Genomic DNA, 21,112 nt, shown 5'->3' on the forward strand with positions numbered 1-21,112 from the left:
TGTGAAACTCCTCTACAGGACAAGAAAAAGGCTGCTTCAGGCCTTCAGGCCAGACTATTTTTATGTCCTTTAGCTGCTTACTGGGCACAGCTCCCAGAGTTAGGGCCGGTTCACACGCGGGGATCTCAGCGGCGACTTGCAGAGGACTTCTGTATAGAAGTCAATGCAAGTCGCCCCCGAAGTCGCCCAGAAGTAGTACAGGAACCTTTTTTCTGAGTCGGAGCGACTCGAGTCGCTCCTCTCAGAACGGTTCCATAGTACTGAACGGGGGCGACTTGCGGGAGCGAGGCGAGGCGAGCCGTGTCGCCTCGCATCGCATCGCTGTGTGAACCGGCCCTTAGGCTGAAACACCATAAATATTCAGGCTGATCAGCTGACTTTCCAGCCCACTATGATTCTAGAATCCTCTAGAATGCAGAGTGAAGTAATTAAACCTGCAGCCTGCAACATCCAGAACAGCACACAAAAACGGCACCATTATAGAGGAGCCAAAATAACTCAATTTACCTAGCATCCTAGGAGCCTAACTAGGAGGGTGTTATAAAATAGTTTTCTATAGAAACATATGACAAGTTTTTCATTCACTAGAACATTGGGTAAGGTACAAACAATCAGTTAGAGTGCATGTGACAAATAACCCCTGAGCAACTGAATGTATGGGATGCTTACAAACAATAGTTAAGGAAACAAAAACAAAAAAAAAACTCAGAGATAAGAGAACCAATTCACCATACGTGCTTATTCTAGTTTCCTAATAAAAGGAAATAGGGAAAAAACGTTATGTCAACGTGTCATATAGGTTCATTACTAATCATAGAACAAAGTGGAATAGGACATAGGAGACCTTTAGGAGGTGAAATCAGTAATCAGAGCAGAAAGTGTGTCACTGGTATCCCGATTGTCCAACCAGGCACCCCAGATTTTATTGAATTTTCCGCAGTACCCTCTGGCCTCGTATTTCTGTTTATACTGTACAAGTGTAATCTTTGGTTAATACGTTTTCTTCCACATACTAATGTTAAGAGGTTCTTTGTGTATCCATTGAAGTGACACTGTTTTGCTTGCACAATACAGAAGGGTCTACAGGAAGTGCTTTTGTGTAGCCAACAGACATTACTTATGGTCAGGGCTGCTGATAAGGCAGTACAGTCAGCCCTCCTGTACTGGGCCCGAGCCCCATAAGTTCAAAAGGGGGGCCTGGGCACCTGCTGGGCAGGAAGGCTGGCTGTACTGATTTATTGAAGACACTTATCCTTTTCTACACCTGCAGTGCTGCCATCTTCTCCTCCTGGCCCTCCGTCTGGCTGAATTGCAGGGGGATTGGTTCTAGCACGTGTACCCCTTCCATCTGCTGTTCTGGCCCCACTGTGTGCGCCTTTCCCCCCAGCAGTTCTGGCTTCCCTCATCTCCCACTGGCAGCTGCTGTGGGAACACAGGGGGATATTTCAGGATGGAGAGTGGGGGAAGGGACTTGTAAATATGTAATTTACTGGCCCTTTCCTTTCCTGCCTTATTCTGTCATCATTCCAGACCATATGAAGAAAGTCCTCAAGTTCGTTAAAACATTTATGACAGGTGGGTTGGCCAAAGTATTCCCCTACTCTGGCTCCTTACAGTAACAGCTTCCTGGCACGGTAGTTCAGGTGGGTTGGCCAAACTATTCCCCTCCTCTGGCTCCGTACAGTGACAACTTCCTGGCGCAGTGGCTCAGGTGGGTTGGCCAACGTATTCCCCTCTTCTGGCTCCGTACAGTCACAGCTTCCTGGCAAGGTAGCTCAGGTGGGTTGGCCAAAGTATTCCCCTTCTCTGGCTCCGTACAGTGACAGCTTCCTGGCAAGGTAGCTTAGGTGGGTTGGCCAAAGTATTCCCCTCCTCTGGCTCTGTACAGTGACAGCTTCCTGGCACGGTAGTTCAGGTGGGTTGGCCAAAGTATTCCCCTCCTCTGGCTCCATACAGTGACCGTTTCCTGGCGAGATAGCTCAGGTGGGTTAGCCAAAGCATTCCCCTTCTCTGGCTCCGTACAGTGACAGCTTCCTGGCGAGGTAGCTCAGGTGGGTTGCCCAAAGCATTCCCCTCCTCTGGCTCCGTACAGAGACAGTTTCCTGGCGAGGCAGCTCAGGTGGGTTGGCCAAAGTATTCCCCTCCTCTGGCTCCATGGAGTGGCAGCTTCCTGCCGAAGTAGCTCAGGTGGGTTGGCCAAAGTATTCCCCTCCTCTGGTTCCATAGAGTGGCAGCTTCCTGCCGAGGTAGCTCAGGTGGGTTGGCCAAAGTATCCCCCTCCTCTGGCTCCATACAGTAACAGCTTCCTGGTGCGGTAGCTCAGGTGGGTTGGCCAAACTATTCCCCTCCTTTGGCTCCGTACAGTGACAACTTCCTGGCGCGGCAGCTCAGGTGGGTTGGCCAAAGTATTCCCCTCTTCTGACTCCGTACAATGACAGCTTCCTGGCAAGATAGCTCATGTGGGTTGGCCAAAGTATTCCCCTCCTCTGGCTCCGTACAGTGACAGCTTCCTGGCGCGGTAGCTCAGGTGGGTTGGCCAAAGTATTCCCCTCCTCTGGTTCCATACAGTGACAGCTTCCTGGCATGGTAGTTCAGGTGGGTTGGCCAAAGTATTCCCCTCCTCTGGCTCCATACAGTGACAGTTTCCTGGCAAGGTAGCTCAGGTGGGTTGGCCAAAGTATTCCCCTCCTCTGGCTCCGTACAGTGACAGCTTCCTGGCGCGGTAGCTCAGGTGGGTTGGCCAAAATATTCCCCTCCTCTGGTTCCATACAGTGACAGCTTCCTGGCATGGTAGTTCAGGTGGGTTGGCCAAAGCATTCCCCTCCTCTGGCTCCGTACAGTGACAGCTTCCTGGCGAGGTAGCTCAGGTGGGTTGGTCAAAGTACTCCCTACCTCTGGTTCCGTACAGTGACAGCTTCCTGGCGAGGTAGCTCAGGTGGGTTGGCCAAAGTATTCCCCTCCTCTGGCTCCGTACAGTGACAACTTCCTGGCACGGTAGCTCAGGTGGGTTGGCCAAAGTATTCCCCTCTTTGGGCTCCGTACAGTGACAGCTTCCTGGCAAGGTAGCTCAGGTGGGTTGGCCAAAGTATTCCCCTCCTCTGGCTCTATACAGTGACAGCTTCCTGGCGCGGTAGCTCAGGTGGGTTGGCCAAACTATTCCCCTCCTTTGGCTCCGTACAGTGACAGCTTCCTGGCGCGGTAGCTCAGGTGGGTTGGCCAAAGTATTCCCCTCCTCTGGTTCCATACAGTGACAGCTTCCTGGCATGGTAGTTCAGGTGGGTTGGCCAAAGTATTCCCCTCCTCTGGCTCCATACAGTGACAGTTTCCTGGCAAGGTAGCTCAGGTGGGTTGGCCAAAGTATTCCCCTCCTCTGGCTCCGTACAGTGACAGCTTCCTGGCGCGGTATCTCAGGTGGGTTGGCCAAAATATTCCCCTCCTCTGGTTCCATACAGTGACAGCTTCCTGGCACGGTAGTTCAGGTGGGTTGGCCAAAGTATTCCCCTCCTCTGGCTCCATACAGTGACAGTTTCCTGGCAAGGTAGCTCAGGTGGGTTGGCCAAAGTATTCCCCTCCTCTGGCTCCGTACAGTGACAGCTTCCTGGCGCGGTAGCTCAGGTGGGTTGGCCAAAATATTCCCCTCCTCTGGTTCCATACAGTGACAGCTTCCTGGCACGGTAGTTCAGGTGTGTTGGCCAAAGTATTCCCCTCCTCTGGCTCCGTACAGTGACAGCTTCCTGGCGAGGTAGCTCAGGTGGGTTGGTCAAAGTACTCCCCACCTCTGGTTCCATACAGTGACAACTTCCTGGCGAGGTAGCTCAGGTGGGTTGGCCAAAGTATTCCCCTCCTCTGGCTCCGTACAGTAACAGCTTCCTGACGTGGTAGCTCAGGTGGGTTGGCCAAACTATTCCCCTCCTTTGGCTCCGTACAGTGACAACTTCCTGGCGCGGTAGCTCAGGTGGGTTGGCCAAAGTATTCCCCTCTTTGGGCTCCGTACAGTGACAGCTTCCTGGCAAGGTAGCTCAGGTGGGTTGGCCAAAGTATTCCCCTCCTCTGGCTCTGTACAGTGACAGCTTCCTGGCGCGGTAGCTCAGGTGGGTTGGCCAAACTATTCCCCTCCTTTGGCTCCGTACAGTGACAACTTCCTGGCACGGCAGCTCAGGTGGGTTGGCCAAAGTATTCCCCTCTTCTGACTCCGTACAGTGACAGCTTCCTGGCAAGGTAGCTCAGGTGGGTTGGCCAAAGTATTCCCCTCCTCTGGCTCCGTACAGTGACAGCTTCCTGGCGTGGTAGCTCAGGTGTGTTGGCCAAAGTATTCCCCTCCTCTGGTTCCATATAGTGACAGCTTCCTGGCATGGTAGTTCAGGTGGGTTGGCCAAAGTATTCCCCTCCTCTGGCTCCATAGAGTGGCAGCTTCCTGCCGAGGTAGCTCAGGTGGGTTGGCCAAAGTATTCCCCTCCTCTGGCTCCGTACAGTGACAGCTTCCTGGCGAGGTAGCTCAGGTGGGTTGGCCAAAGTATTCCCCTCCTCTGGCTCTGTACAGTGACAGCTTCCTGGCGAGGTAGCTCTGGTGGGTTGGCCAAAGTATTCCCCTCCTCTGGCTCCGTACAGCAACAGCTTCCTGACGTGGTAGCTCAGGTGGGTTGGCCAAACTATTCCCCTCCTTTGGCTCCGTACAGTGACAACTTCCTGGCGCGGTAGCTTAGGTGGGTTGGCCAAAGTATTCCCCTCTTTGGGCTCCGCACAGTGACAGCTTCCTGGCAAGGTAGCTCAGGTGGGTTGGCCAAAGTATTCCCCTCCTCTGGCTCCGTACAGTGACAGCTTCCTGGCACGGTAGTTCAGGTCGGTTGGCCAAAGTATTCCCCTCCTCTGGCTCCATACAGTGACAGTTTCCTGGCGAGGCAGCTCAGGTGGGTTGGCCAAAGCATTCCCCTCCTCTGGCTCAGTACAGTGACAGCTTCCTGGCGAGGCAGCTCAGGTGGGTTGGCCAAAGTATTCCCCTCCTCTGGCTCCATAGAGTGGCAGCTTCTTGCCGAGGTAGCTCGGATGGGTTGGCCAAAGTACTCCCCTCTTTTGACTCCATACAGTGACAGCTTCCTGGCAAGGTAGCTTAGGTGAGTTGGCCAAAGTATTCCCCTCCTCTGGCTCCATACAGTGACAGCTTCCTGGCGAGGTAGATCAGGTGGGTTGATTAGGATCCAAACATGCCTGAGCTTATCCCTAATCCCTAGTTCTAACACAATAAATCATTTTGTTAACTTGCTTCTTCTCTGTTCTGTTGTGGCGGGATATCTGGGGTGTAGAGGGGCCAGAGTGCTGGGGGGGGGATATGTGTGATGTAGAGGGGTCTGAGTGCTGGGGGGATATCTGGGATGTAGAGGGGTCTGATTGCTGGGGGGATATCTGGGGTGTAGAGGGGTCTAAGTCCTGGGGGGATATCTGGGGTGTAGAGGAGTCAGAGTGCTCGGGGGATATCTGGGGTGTAGAGGGGTCAGAGTGCTCAGGGGATAGCTAGGGCTAGTGTATTGTTGGTTCACTTACCTTTTCCTTCAATTTCCCTTCTAAATGTTTTTTTTTCTTTGTTTTCTTTGTCTGAATTTCTCACTTCCTGTTCCTCCTCAGTAAGCTGTTCAGTAAGCTGTTCTGGTTGACTAAACAATGCTCGGATGATGGTGTGAAGTTTACTGAGGAGAAACAGGAAGTGAGAAATTCAGACAAAGAAAAAAAACATTTAGAAGGGAAATCGAAGGAAAATGTAAGTGAACCAACAAGCTTAAAGGAACCTATTTATAAAAAAAAAAAACAAAGCTTTACAACACCTTTAAATTATTTGTTTTTGGTAAATGTAAAGGCAAAAAACTAAGGAAAATTGTATAGTGTATATCCAGCTTTAGAATTCTCTTTTACCCTGGGTTCACACTAGTGCGATGTGGGAACTGATGCGATTCCAGTGCCAGTTCTGCCATTGCTCCTCTCCTGCAGGCAGTTCACACTGCCTTATGCGAACTGCTGCGGATTTGTCAAAGTTAATGACATCCTCAGTTTAGTTCACAGATCACAGTGCATGCATAGACCCTGCACTATTTTCTGTGTGAATCCAATGTGAATTCAGCCATACAATTGTATGGCTGAACTCGCATTGCTCAGAGATCGCATGTGATCGGCACCTGCATTGTGTATGCAAATCACATGCGATCTCTGAGATTGTGCTAGTGCAAACCCAGACTTAACCCCAATTCACAATAGTGCTTTTTTCTCCTGTGGTTTTTGTTGCATTACACAGCAATGAAAATCACATTGTTCTTTTTGGTGCCCATTGCAGTGCCATTTTTTTAAAGGTGCAGGCTCTTCTTTGGGGAAATTGCAGTATGTTTTTACCCATAGATTTCAATGGGAGCGCATGTACACTCCATGTAAACTGCATGTACATGCGTTTTTATTGTGCAGTTTTGGTAGGCTTTTGTGTATAAAATCTAGTCTCCTACTCCTATTAAAAAAAATGCGTAGTTGTACTACAAAAACACACTGACGCTGGGTTCACACTAGTGCGATTCGGGAACCAGCGTGATTTCAGCGCCGGTTCTCACATGTCTCCTGTCCCGCAGGCAGGTCACACTGCCTTGTGCGATCTGCTGCGGGTGTAACAACCCAGTTTAGTTCACAGATAGCAGTGTGAACTGTGAACTTGCACAGGAATTGGATTGCATAGGTGAGAACACCCATGCGATCCGATTCTAGTGCGGGGAAAAACAAGACCCTGCACTCTTTTCTGTGCAAATCCAAAGCGAATTCAGCCATACAACTGTATGGCTGAATCTGCATTGCTTAGAGATCGCATGTGATCGGCACCTGCAGGGCGAGTGCGAATCACATGTGATCTCTGAGATCGCACTAGTGTGAACCCAGGCTGAAAATGCATCATGAAGTTGTACTATTGCGGTTTTGCCAGCGTTTTAGGTCTAAGGGCTGGTTCACACCGCTGCAATGCAGAAACCCTGTGACTCCACTGCGGGGGTTCCGGCATCGCATGTTTCCCAGCAGAAGTTCACACTGCCCTATGCAAACTGCTGTGGGGTGTCCGGTAAAATTCAATGACACCCCCAAATCAGTTTGCAGATTGCAGTGCGATCTGCAAACTCAGACAGGAATCGGATCGCATGGATGTGATCAAATCCGATTCTGCTGCGGACAAAAAAAAGGGTCCTGTGCGAGTTTGATGCAAATTCAGCCATACGATCTTTATGGCTAAAATCACATCGCACAGAGATCGCATGTGATTTTCACTGCAGTGCGTTGCGAATCACATCCGATCTCTGACATCGCACCAGTGTGAACCGGCCCTAAAATCAAGCCTTCTTCTACAAAATAAAAATGCACCAAAAACGTATAAAGTCATACTCCAAAAATGCATGCAGCAACACTAGTGTGAGCCTAGAATTATGCTTCATTCACACGCTGCCGTTTTATCTCCCCCATCTACCTGCCTGCACCTGCCATAGCTCAGGGCTGTACACATGCTGCAGCTGTAATTCTGTGCTCCGTGATGAGGCAAGCTGCATTACGCAGGCGTCGCCGTCGCAGAATGTGACCGATGAAAGCCTATGAGAACGCACGCAATTGCCTCATCATCGTGTGCCATTTACAGGGTTAAATCAGGCGACAAAATACCTCCTCCTCGCCACCTGTCAAATGCCCTCTGAAGAGCGAGTGACTACACCTGTAAACAAGCCCCCAAAAAAATAATAATAATTTAAAGATACAATTTTATATGAGGATCTAAATCTCTTTGATTCTGCATATCTCAGTATAGAGTATCTAATATATTAGAGGCGAGCCATTTGCGTTGCGGATCTGACATACAATACACAAACAAGTGACTTTGACAAGAGTTAATATTTAACCTTCTAGTAGCAGAGAGGTTAAACTCTGGCTGTGTCTTCCCATTAGAAGGTGGTGCTAGGTGAGAGCAGGAATGTGACTAGTGCAGTTTGGTGAAGGGAGGGTGGGGTCAGGTACAAGCAAAGGCACTGAACCAACAGGAATCAGCTATTTACCTGCTGCAAAGGTGAGACTCAGCTTTCTATTCCTGCTGCGTACAATCTACAGGGACCCAGCTCGTTTGTTTCTGCCATCTACCCGGACTGCCTTGGAAACATGTATCGCTGCTAGAATATTTCTATTCTAAACAAAGGACTAATAACTACCAAAATGAAGAAGAACAGTTCCATGCAGGGGACTCTTAATAAGCTTTTTGGAAAGAAAAACAATAGTCAAAATTCACTGTATGCGGAGAATCCACCATGGATGAAGCCTCAGGGAGTCAAGAAGACATCCGTTGACTACCATGGTTAGTGACTGGGGCTCTGATGGGGATACAAATGTCAGTATTTGTTATGTGTTGCTACATTGATTGTTCTAATGTAACCCCCTTTTTTATGGTAACGTATACGGGGCGCGTTGCTATCTCCTTTGTTTTCAATCCGGTTGGGAATCTCTGCAGAACAGTACAGATTTGTTCCTTAAGCAAGGTTACCAAGAGATCGGCGGCATTCATTACCATTTTATGGCTGAGCAGCTTATGGACCTGTTTGGTGTTTGTCAGAGGAAGACATGACAAACCTTTTTTACTGCAAGCTATCTCACCTTACTGGTTATCCTTGGTACTTCCTTGTAATGAGATCTAGCGATTATAAAAGTGCTGTCTTATCTTCATTTGTATTTTCTTTTAAATAGGTGACAAGGGCTTATGGGAAAAAAAAATTGTGCATATTTTACTAAGATTTGGGAATGTGGATAAATCTTGAAACAGACAATCGAGTTAAAGTGGCTCTTGAATAAAGGTCTTATGTAGTTAGTAAGGTTGAATAAAAACACCAGTCCAACCTGAGCGAGTGTCTACAATTGTCCCTATCCCTGTACATTGCACACTCACATCAGTCCCTACCCTCAAGGAGCCCACAATCCATTCATATACTAGGGCCAATTTTTGAACAGAAGCCTTAGCATGTCTTTGGAGTGTGGGAGGAAACCAGAGTACCCGGAGGAAACCCACACCGGGAGAACATGCAAACTCCAGACAGGATGTGTCGTGGTTGGGATTCAAACCAGCGACCCTCTTTACTGCTAGGTGAGAGTGCTACCCACTACACCACTGTGCCGCTCAATAAAATCTTATATGTAAAGAAGATAGCAAATACTTCTGACGCCGCACCTCACCGCCACCAAACACAGAGTTCTGATCAATTAAGCTCGCCGCCTGAAGATTGTGCAGAAGCCAATACTTTTTGGAAGTGTCAGTTTCATGGTTTCCTTCTGCACACAATGGTTTCTATTGCTGGCCCATGCGTTGATCATACACTAATGGACTCTATTTATTTATTCTGCCTAAAGAAACAAATGGATCCACCATCCACTGTATACAGCGCAGATGAATGGATCTCCCTGGGCTATTGCATTCTGACAGCTGCCACTAGCAGCTGTTAGAACGCCTGGACAGCGGTTGCATTTGATTGGATGTAGCCGCTGTTTGGCTGACAGTTTTATGCCTAATGCCTTTCAGTTGAAGGATGTCAGGCAAGAAGGGGCTGACGGGGCCACCCACAAAGTGAATTTGTGACCATTTCATCAGGTGGATTGCAGAGGGAGATCGGGCCATGAATACCCTTAAAAGCCTTTTCTGCACCAACTTCGGCAGCAAGTTATCTCCACTAGAGCGTAAGGTGCTCTGAGCAATAAGGTATTTACTATCTATTTTAGAGGTAAAACCTTTATTTGGGGTTTGATTTAGGAACAGGCTTTACATACAAGTACGTTTTGGATTGAATAGGAATTCTATTTTTATTTTTTATTTTCTGTGGTCTGTGTCCCCTTGGCAACATTTCCTTTATTTCCTGTCCCAGACACACAGAAGGGGGGGGGTGATCTCTCCAAAGCAAGTCTCCACTAATACAGTTGTCCTTTATTGGAAGGCTTCTACCTTTTTTTTTTTTTTTTTTTTAGGATTTTCCATCACTTTCTGTACCAGAGATAATGGTCATCAGGACCAACAGAGAGAGTAATCTTCCCAGCAGGGACTAGAGTTGCCACCTTTTCTTCAAGTCAAACCTGAACACTTTAGCAGCACACAGCAATTTGGTTTTATACATATATTTTGCTATTAAATAACACTTCTAATCGTATGAAGTTAAAGCGGTAGTAAACTTGCTGAAACAAAGTTTTTTTTTTTTTTTATTTTTTTATTTTTTTCATACCTGCAAGGGAAAAGGCATAATGAGCTTGTATGCACCGCATACTAGCTCATTATGAAATACTTACCTTAGAACGAGGCCCCGACATCTCGCCCGATACACGCCAAGGGAGCTGACATGTCCCCTCGGTGTGTCTTCTGGATATTGTGGCTCCAGCGCTGTGAGTGGCCGGAGCGGTGATATCGTCACTCCCGCGCATGCGAGCGGGAGATTTCTGCCGGGCTGCCAGCCGAGAAACCCCTGTGTGCATGCAGTCAGAGGCTCATTGCCAGGGGAATATCTCCTAAACTGTACAGGTTTAGGAGATATTTTTTTTTTTTACCTACACGTAAGCCTTATTATAGGCTTACCTGTAAGTAAAAGTGAAAAAAAGACTATACAACCGCTTTAATAACAAGGGTCCCCCTTTACATCAGAGTCCACAGAGTTCCCCTTTTACATCTGAACTCGCAGAGTTCCCTTTCACTGTAAGTGGGGAACTCTGCAGATTCTGATGTAAGGGAGAACTCTGGGGAGTAAGGGATGCTCTGGGAACCATGATTTAAGGGGTAACACTGAGAACTCTGATGTAAGGGGAAACACTGTGACCTGGTGTAAAGGGGAACTCTGATGTAAGGGTTGACCTGAGGACCCTGACACTCTCAGCTTAGACAACTGCATGCAGCAACCCTGCTGGGAAGCCATAGCCCAGTCTAAATAATGTGTCCGGGTTTCAGGCAATCTGAAACCCGGACATATGATTTCAAACCCGAACTGTCCAGGTGAATCCTGGACAGGTGGCAACCCTAGCAGGGACACAGACCACCATAAAAACATAGGGGTTGATTTACTAAAGGCAAATCCACTTTGCGATACAAATGTTCTTGGAAATGCAGTCACTTTAGATATGAGGGAAGCTCTGCTGATTTTATCATCCGATCATGTACAAGCAAAAATGCTTTTTTATTTTCCTTGTATGTCTCCCTAAGATCTACAGAGACTGCACTTCCAAGTGCACTTGTAGTGCAAAGTGGATTTGCCTTTTTAGTAAATCAACCCCATAGTGTAGGTTCTAACCCATCAGCATAATCTAGTTGAACCCTGGAAAAAAAAGTACAGTTTAAGTATGAATTGTAAAAGTATTTCTTTAACCTGGTTATGGCTGAGGGAAACCAACATTGCCAGGACTGTCAAACTTTTAGCGTAAATCTGTTTTAACTTAAGACAAAAAAAAAAATGTCGCCCTTTTAAAATGCTAATTGGATGATTGCATAAACAAACTTCATTTGATTGGAGGGAGCATGCACTTATGAGCTGGCATACATTGCACTCTATTCGGAACAGCACCCACACAAACTGAGCAAGGTCAATAAAATTGATTACGCTTGTAGCCAGTCCCTTCCTGTTCATAGAATGGAATGTCTTAACTATGACCTAACTGAGATGTGGAATGTCCTAGACATCTATTAGTATATGACTCCGACAATTGTTAGAAGCACAATCAATGAGAAAATGGACATTAACCCTTTTTTCTTGAAGACAATTTGTATATTCATTAGTCATTTTAATAACACTCATTTCATTGTTTTATCCTGCTTTTGGATTAGTGTCATTAAAGCAAAAGTGCTTGTTTTACTGCTTTTGACTTTACTGAACAAAACATCCAGTATAGAGTGTTAAGCCAGCCATAGATGGATCGAAATTTAGCCGGTTCAGCAGGAACTTGACAATTTTCAACCTGTGTATGGGCAGACTAGCTGTCTTAAAGTTGATCCATCAATCAACTTCTGTACAGCCGGTCTGTTGGGTTTTGCTAGTGGCTATAGTCGTCAGCAGTCATCATTGTATTCTGCTAACGTGAAAGTCTCCTTGCCCTCCCTACCGGCAGAACACAATAGCACTGCAGGAGGAATTCCCGGATCGATACAGGCTGTGTTTATAGGGAAATCGAGCAATTTTGCATAATGTATGGCCTGCATTAGAAACACTATTACTGAAAATGAGTGTCAATTAGAAGGACTTGTTTACTCCATAATGTGTGTGATGCACTGTGCTGTGTTTTTTGATAGAATCATATTTGAATAGTAAAATTCAGTTCAGTAAAGTGTACAGGGCTGTTTTTCACTCTGGAAAAAAAAAATGTTGTGGGTAACGCCGACTAAAAACAATGGCTGTTGGCAATTTGGACTTGAATCATTAGGGTACCCAGTTAGATTCCTAGTTAGGACATCTACATGGAAATTGCATGTTTTCTCTGCATGAAATTGGCCTATGTATGTGTATTTATGCCTGTGAAATGGGGACCTTACATTATAAGCTCCTTGAGGCCAGGGATTGATGTGAATGTACTATTTGTCAAGTGCTGCAAAAATTATCAGCACCAATTAGATGTATTAAAATAAGTAAAACTATATGTAGCTTAATGTATGAGAAAATGGTGATGATCTACCTGTGGCAGTCCATACCAGTACAGCCCACTGAAATTTCTTTTAGATGTGTAGGACCTTTACCAGTCAAGCATTAGGAAGACCCTTCTTTTTTAGGTCAGGACAGTATTAGGGATGCTAAAAAATGTTAAAAGGAGCTTTCAGGAGAAATGCGAGAGCTGTCATTTTTGTTTGGGTTGGATACTTCAGAAACCTAATCTTTATCCATCTTTAGCTACTTTGTGGGTCACTGACCTGAAAGAAGTATATGCATGTAAGGTCTCCTAACCATACTGTATGTTCAGTAACTCGGTACTCGGTTATCAAAGGACAGGGATGATCTCTCTTCAGCATGAAAATTCAAAAACAAGCCATAGCAGGTGCCAGTGGCGGCTGGTGCTCAAATTTTTTTTCAGAGGGGAGGGGTGCAAACAAACTGAAAGATACTGAAGAAAACCCCATAAAATGCAGCCACTGTGTCCCATCAAATGTAGCCTCCGTACCCATCATATGCAGCCATTGTGACTACAAAATTCAATCCATGTAATTGGACCCTGGTTGTACAGAAGTCAATCTACAGATTGACTTCTTTACAAGCAGCCTGTCAGGTTTTTCCCGATTTGATTGGTGCCTCCAGGTATAGCCGGCAGCACTGATTAGCTTATTCTGATAGAGGGTAAGTCTCCCCGCTGTCAGAACACAATAGCACAGCGTGAGTGATTTTATTTTATTTTTTTCCCCATTGATCTTAAATGTGTGGATGGGGGAATCGGATGATTTTTATTCATTCAACCTACTGGTTAAACAAAAAAAAAATTAATGCATGGGCTAGCACTAAGGGATGGATGTGTGTGTGTGTGTGTGTGTGTGTGTGTGTGTGTGTGTGTGTGTGTGTGTGTGTGTGTGTGTGTGTGTGTGTGTGTGTGTGTGTGTGTGTGTGTGTGTGTGTGTGTGTGTATGTGTATGTATATATATATATATATATATATATATATATATATATATATATATATATAATTTACACATACCAATTTTTATTTTTTTAATAAATATTTGTTTGGCAAATTTTTAACATAGGCCCCGGTGTTGTTCAAGGGGTAACCTGATAACAACATATTAATGATAAATTCAAATAAAATATGAAGCCATCCTGGCTATAATACAGCAACCCAAAAATAACACAGTGTCCATCCAGACAAAACTGAACGACTATTCCCCACCAACCGTGGCCAGAAGGGAATCTGCTGTCTGAAGTCCCCCCAACACCGTAGCACTTTCAGTAAAACTTTGCAGGCCCATATGGAATGTGTCCACGCCAATTTTGGACAAGTATACTAAATTATTCCTGAATAACCCAGGTACAAAACCTTCTAGATTCATGTGGCGGAATGATAAACCACCTGAAGATACTTAGAAAACTATGGATATTCCTATTCAGCGGTCCCCTAATTCTATCTACATAAAATAACTTACCGGAAGGAGACCAAAGGAGCCATGGAATCATTTCGGAGAAAGCCAAAATGGTATGTGGAAACAAAAGCTTAATGGCATAAAGATCCCTTTTTCATTTCACATAACATTTCCCAGGCTTTAATTTTTACCAATGTCATTTGCTCCGTTGTGAAAAACTAGAACCTGAGGAGAAGGCCAAATGGTGCAATCTTAAGGACCACTTAATTCATTTTTTTCAGCATCTGAGGCCCCTAATGCCTGTCCATAAAACTATAAAGTTATTAATATCCAGACCTAAATTGCTTGAGTAAATCCTGGATTCTGCCTGCTTCTCAGCCTAGAAGCTTATTATCCAGATTGTGCATTTGGATGAATCTGAAAGAGAAAATCGTACAATTAACAACTCGGGCAGACATCTACTACTTTGCCCACCAGCCGTCCCTTTTTAGACCATCTGGTGAGAAACCCAATGAATTTAGCTGTAGTAGCAGCCCCAATTCTAAAAGAATGTGGTGGGTATTGGAAACCTGTGAGGTTAAGGCACTTAAGGCATGACGATAGCACAGCAGTAAACTGGTATCTCTTTAAAGGGGACAAGTCCTGATGGATAAAAAAAAATGAGGGTCTGACTGATGTATACCTGGCAACATGGGACACTGGGCACACTAGAGGATTGGGAGATTTTACCCAGAGAGATCCACTGCTGACTATTACCCAAACCAAATGATTTTAACCTACAGATAAATAGATGTAAGCACTCCAGAGATGCATGCCAAAACAGTAAAGGACAAAGATTTATTGTGAGCTGTAAACTCCCCAACCCTTAGAGCACCAAAAAGGGTAATTGAAAAGGCCACTCTAAAAAGTAAGGGCTCATATTGGAAAAAAGCAAATGGCTTCCAATACTGAAAGTGGTTTAACCACTTCAGCCCTAGAAGGTTTTACCCCCTTCCTGACCAGAGCACTTTTTACAATTTTGGCACTGCATTGCTTTAACTGGTAATTGCGTGGTCTTCATCAGTTTAGGCCAATAATATTTTCTTCTACATCATTTTGGTAAAAAAAATAGCAATAAGCAAATATTGGTTTGCGCAAACGTTATAGCGTCTACAAACTATGGGAAAGTTTTTTTCTGGCTATTTATTTATTTTTGTAATGGCGGTGATCTGCGGTATTGCGGTGGACAGATCGGACACTTTTGACACATTTTTGGGACCATTGACATTTATAGAGCGCTATAAAAATGCACTGATAACTGTGTAAAATGACACTGGTAGGGAAGGGGTTACCAGTAGGGGGTGATCAAGGGGTTAAATGTGTGTTCTAACTGTATGGGGATAGGACTGAACAGGAGAGGAGACATTTCACTGTTCCTACTTACTAGGAACAAACGACATGTCTCCTCTCATCTGACAGCACAGGGATTTGTATGTCTACACACACAAATCCCTGTGCTGGCGCTCGTGCACACAATGGCATCGGGTCTCATGCTGTGCAGCAGGCATGCGGCTTCTGGTGGCTCTTAAAGGAAGGAAAAAAATAATATAATCTCTGAAAGAAGGAAGTCAAAGCTGGCAGGCCTGCAAATTTAAGAAAACATGAAGCACTTGCCAATACCTTACTTACTGAAGCTGAACTAAGCTTTGATTTAATTAGAAATGACACAAGCGCTAACGAGACACATGTATTCACTTCCATGACATCTAAAAAAAAATCATGTTAGAGCAAAAAGAACACCATCTGGACCAGGCCAACCTATATTCCAGCCATGTCTTCTGTGATGCCAAATTCCTGAGATTAGCAGATATCCATCCCAAATCGAGATCCAGAGGAAGTCTGAGCAAGGGGTGCTGCACGGATCTGTTGATTAAACCAATTCCTGAAATCTCTTGAACTGCAAACGAGTCAGATATGTTATGTATTCCAGATATGTGACTTGCTTTCAACCAGATATTGAATCTCATGCAGTGTAACACTAAGAAATGTAATAGTTTAACCCCATGCCGACCAGCCGCTGCAGTTGTACTGCGGCAGAATGGCATGGCTGGGTGAAACGGGCGTAAACACAGTTTCCAGTTCTCTGAGCAGAGAACTGACAGATTTTCTGTTCATACAGAGTTTCTCTGCACAGTCCCCATTCCCCTTCAGTTAGAACACAAACTAGGACACACATTAACCCCATTCACTGCCATTTTTACAGTAGTGAATGCATTTTCAATTGCACTGATCACTGCAATAATGCCAAGGGTCCCAAAAATGTGTCAAAATTGTCCAACATGTCCGCCATAATGTCGCAGCCATGATAAAAATCGGTGATCATCGCCATTACTAGTAAAAAAAAAAAAAAAATGAATAAAAATGCCATTAAACTATCCCCTATTTTGTAGACGCTATAACTTTTGTGCAAACCAATCAATATACGCTTATTGCGATATATATTTTATTTTTTTACCAAAAATAGTAGAAGAATACGTATCGGCCTAAACTAAGGGAAACATTTTCGCTATTTTTTGTTTATAGCGCAAAAAATAAAAACCGCAGAGGTGATCAAATACCACCAAAAGAGAGCTCTATATGTGGGGGGGAAAAAAAGGATGCCAATTTTGTTTGGGAGCCACATTGCATGACTGTGCAATTGTCAGTTAAGGAGACGCAGTGCCGAATCGCAAAAGGTGCTCTGATCTTTGGCCAGCCAAATGGTCTGGGGCTGAAGCGGTTAATAAACAGTTCAGATTTAGATGATGGCATATTGATAGCAAAGAGTACACCTTTTGTTATCCGTATGCAAAAACTTTTCCTTCCAGATCACTATTGAACCTATAGCTGGAAATACTCAAGGAGGACTATGTTATGCAAAATGTCTTGATGCAGCCAACTTGAGTGCCATTCAGAGGCACACCAATGGCCGTCCATAAAGGCTCCAAAGCTTGATGAACCCGCAGCATCCGTAAAGAAATTCAGCTGAAAATTCTGTGTAAAAGATTGTTGCCAGATGGTTTACCCATTAAAGTTGCAAATAAAAGAATCCCAAACTTTTAAGTACTCTTTGACAAATTTGTAAGCCTTTGGTGGCCAAAGCAAATCGCCTAGAAAAGATTCTGGCTGTTGGGATAACTCTCTAGCTGCGAATGCAAAGAGGCCCAATAAAGATTGGGCTTCTTTTAACACCTTGCGCTTGTCCTCATACAATGTAACTTTTCTATGGGCAATCTGAACTCCATTATGGATGAGTCGATGGTGATCCCCAAAAATTCAATACTAGTCGTAGGAAAAAAAATGTCTTTTTATGTGCAAGCGGAACTCCGAAGGATTCATTCAGCGACTCAAGACATATAGGGGAGTCCGCTGGACAAAAGGTCTAAATGTGGAACCCCCTTGAACAATGTCCAAGGGGGAGAGCCGAAAATTTTGGAAATGGTGGGCGAAGGAATGGACCAGCTACTCTCCTTTTGTAGAGATCTTATCCCAAACAATTTTAGGATGAATCACAGCAAGACGTAAATTCTTAACCAGGACGCATCCCTTCCCTGAGAAGGAGGGGACCAAGAAACCTTCCTTGAAGCCATAAACTATATCTATGTGTTGGAATAAGCCTGATCATTTTTCCCAGAATTGTTCTCCCAGCACTCCAGTGTAAATGGGAAAAGGCCTGCAACCAATTCTGAAAAGTTTTGGGGATAGCCCTTCTCCTATCCTCCTCCGTGCGGTCTTCCATTTTTTTTTTTTTCAGATTTAGATTAGAAATTCTTTGGACGCAGGTAACAATGACAGCAGATCAATTAAATCGCATCTCTCTCCCCCACACAATTTTTTTCTTTAACAGAACAGGTTAAGTGGAAGCCCAAAGGTGAAATTTCACAAGGCATAGATTCCTTAAAGGAAGATTCAGCAACTCTGCACCCTGTTCCAAATTATTATGCCAATGATATTTTTCTCATTTACCTAAATAATTGATGTAACCAACAGTCAGCGTAATTCTCATGTTATCAAATATTAAGAGTACAATTCAAATTTTATTGCACAAACCTAATAAGGTTTATTTTGAAAAAAAAAAAAAAAAACGTACAATGCACTGTTCCAAATTATTAGGCACAGTAAGTTTCAAAACACTTTATAGGTTGTAAAGAATTGAAAATTGTCATTTGTTGTGTTTGCAGCATATTTACTGAAATCAAAAGCTATTTCAATCAAACCTTGAACAACATTTTAACTTTTTAAACATTGTAACAGCAGGTCACGTTACATTTTAACATAGGACCCCTTATTTGATAGCAGATTCACAAGTCTTGCATCCATTGAACTTGTGAGTTTTTGGACAGTTTCTGTTTGAATTTGTAAGAAGTCAGAATAGCCTCCCAGTGCTGCTGTTTGAATGTAAACTGCCTCTCACCCTCATAGATCTTTTGCTTGAGGATGCTCCAAAGGTTCTTACTAGGATTGATGTCAGGGGAGGATGGAGGACACGCCATGACTTTTTCTCTCATTTTATCCCCATAGCAGCCATTGATGCAGAGATATTCTTTGCAGCATGAGATGGTGCATTGTCATGAATGAAGATGATTTTATTACGGAAAGCATAGTTCTTCCTTCTGTACCAGGGAAGGAAGTGGTCAGTCAGGAACTCCACGTACTTTGCAGAGGTCTTCTTTACACCACCTAGGACCCTAAAGGTGCTTACCTGCTCTCTTCCCATGATTCTGGCCCTAAACATGACTCCACCACAGCCTTGCTGATGTCGCAGGTTGTTGGAACAGGGTGGCCATCCACTACTCCATCCATCTGGATCATTCAGGGTTGCACGGCACTCCTCAGTGAACAGGATCGTTTAAAAATTGGTCGTCTTGTCTTTTTCTGCTTGTGAGCATTGGTTAGTGGTGGCCGAATGGAAGGTTCATGCACAGTTGCAAGACTCAGAAGGACTCTACACCTTGATGTCCGTGAGACTCCAGAGGCACCAGCAGCTTCAAATATGTGTTTTCTGCTATGTAATGGTGTTTTAGCAGCTGCTCTCTTGATGCGATGCATGGATCTGGCAGAAATCTTCCTTTTTATCTGCCTTTATATCCACAAAACCCATCTGTGCTCTGAATCAGCCACAAATCTTTTAATAGTACAATGATCACTCTTAAATTTTCATGAAATATCTAATGTTTTCATACCTTGTCCAAGGCATTGAACAATTTGACTCTTTTCGGCAGCAGAGAGATCTTTTTCTTCCCCATATTGCTTGAATTTGGTGCTCTGCTTAATAATGTGGAACGCCCTCCTTTTTAGTAGTTTTTCCTTCAATTGGGCCCACCTGGCAATCTAATTATTACAGGTGTCCGAGATTGTTTTCGGTGATCAAAAGAGCCCTGAGACACAATGGCATCCATGAGTTAAACTGAAAAACAAAATATTGAATCTTTGTGACACTGAAATAGAATTTGCATAATAATTTGGAACAGGGTGTAGAGAGAGAGGAGCGTTAAGGAGGAGAAGGGATAACAAGGGGAGGACCTGATAAATTTCACCAGATTGGGCTGATATTATCTATATCATTATGCTGAAACGTGACATCATTTGAATGTAAAATTACACCACTTAACTAGGTCCCCAGAGAATTGGCACGTGTGTGTGTGTGTGTGTGTATAAAAAATATATATATATTTTATTTTTTTAATATGCTGGATAACGAATTGCCGATTATATTTAACTCAGAGACATTAACGCTAGACAGTGTCTCACCAACAGAAAATCTCCTTGGTTGCTCACTGCTGGCCGCTGTAGAGGCTGGCTGAGTAGCGCTGCTGTGTTTTCAATTGAGGTGCATTCCTGAGAGGAACGCTGCAAGCTCCCTCCTTGCCTTCAAGGTTTGGAGAAGCATCTGTCCTCTGCCTCTTCATATATATTTATTTATTTTTTCCCCTGGCTGCTGGTGTGGACTGTGCACACTCACTGCTGTCCAAACTTGTAGGGACTGTGACGGTGAATAGCTCAGACAGAGCCACGGTCTGTCCTTCCTCCAGGCAGTGTATAGGTCACTCCTCACCTCCCAAATTTTCGGCTCTCTCTCCTCTCAGGCAAGGGGCATTGCTTCCTTCCGAGCCCCGGCCCTGTACCAAGGGGTCTGCAGGTAATGGCTGGACTTCCCCTTTTTTATCTGTTCCAGAATAGCGGGCTTTGGCAATGAACCAATTTCCTTCAATCCGCTACTTGTTGCTGCACAAGGGGAACTTCTGTTGTATCCAATGACAACCTGTAAAAGACTAATAGGGAAACATGCATTCCCCTTTAAGTTATCTCTCCAATGTGGGTCCTGTATATTGTGTGGACCCGTCATGTGCTGCCCTAATCATGCTCACATAAATGTTATCAAAAAAATGCACAGGGCATGTGTAGTACATCCTTTTCTTCTGCTGCATGCCCTCTTCCCTTGCTTGCTAGCAAAAATATCTGAAGTTGCTGTGTAAGTTCAGCAGCTGTAGCTGCTGCCACTGCAAGAAGAACAGACAATTTATGAATAGACTACTCAGAAGCAAAATGGAGATACAAAAGTAACAATATTATTTTGTATCTACTCTGTGTCATCTCCTCTTCCCACATGGAAAAATGAGTTTATATTTTTTTACATTTTTATGGTTTTATTACCTTTTACAATGCTTGGTGCCAGAATTATAATTATGTTGTCATTTTTTAAATGGAAAATTATGGAACAAAATATACTTTTTTATTATTTACCTTATCTATTTCTAATCGGGGGGTGAAGAGAGTGCATATATCATCTTTTGTTTTTTTTGTTTTTGGACAATGGGTGCATATGTGTGGTACCCATTAAAGCCTGCCTTTCTTGCAACTGCATTTATGCATTTTGCGCACAATAAGAACTTCCAGCGGTGTTTCAGCATGGGGAATTTTTTTTTTTTTTTTTTTTTTTTTTTTTTTTTTTTTAGTCATCAGCTACCCCAGCCACTTTTCAGATCGGCTCTCGGGTGCTGCTGCTGAGAGACTCCCTCCTATCTGTTTGGATGC

General features: G+C 44.4%; 1 protein-coding gene across 1 annotated transcript in view; it reads left to right on the forward strand.

Moving 5' to 3' along the window:
• Positions 1-7,973: 7,973 nt before the first annotated feature.
• CUNH6orf132 (chromosome unknown C6orf132 homolog) overlaps positions 7,974-21,112 on the forward strand; it is a 63,881-nt gene continuing 50,742 nt past the window's right edge. The window contains exon 1 of the mRNA XM_077481525.1: positions 7,974-8,344. Within this exon, the coding sequence (XP_077337651.1) occupies positions 8,206-8,344 (139 nt within the window). The 5' untranslated portion in view covers positions 7,974-8,205. The remainder of the gene's footprint in view (positions 8,345-21,112) is intronic.

Source organism: Lithobates pipiens, unplaced genomic scaffold (assembly GCF_037356315.1).
Source record: "Lithobates pipiens isolate NorthernLeopardFrog02 unplaced genomic scaffold, aLitPip1_a1.2 Scaffold_16, whole genome shotgun sequence".
NCBI lineage: Eukaryota > Metazoa > Chordata > Amphibia > Anura > Ranidae > Lithobates > Lithobates pipiens.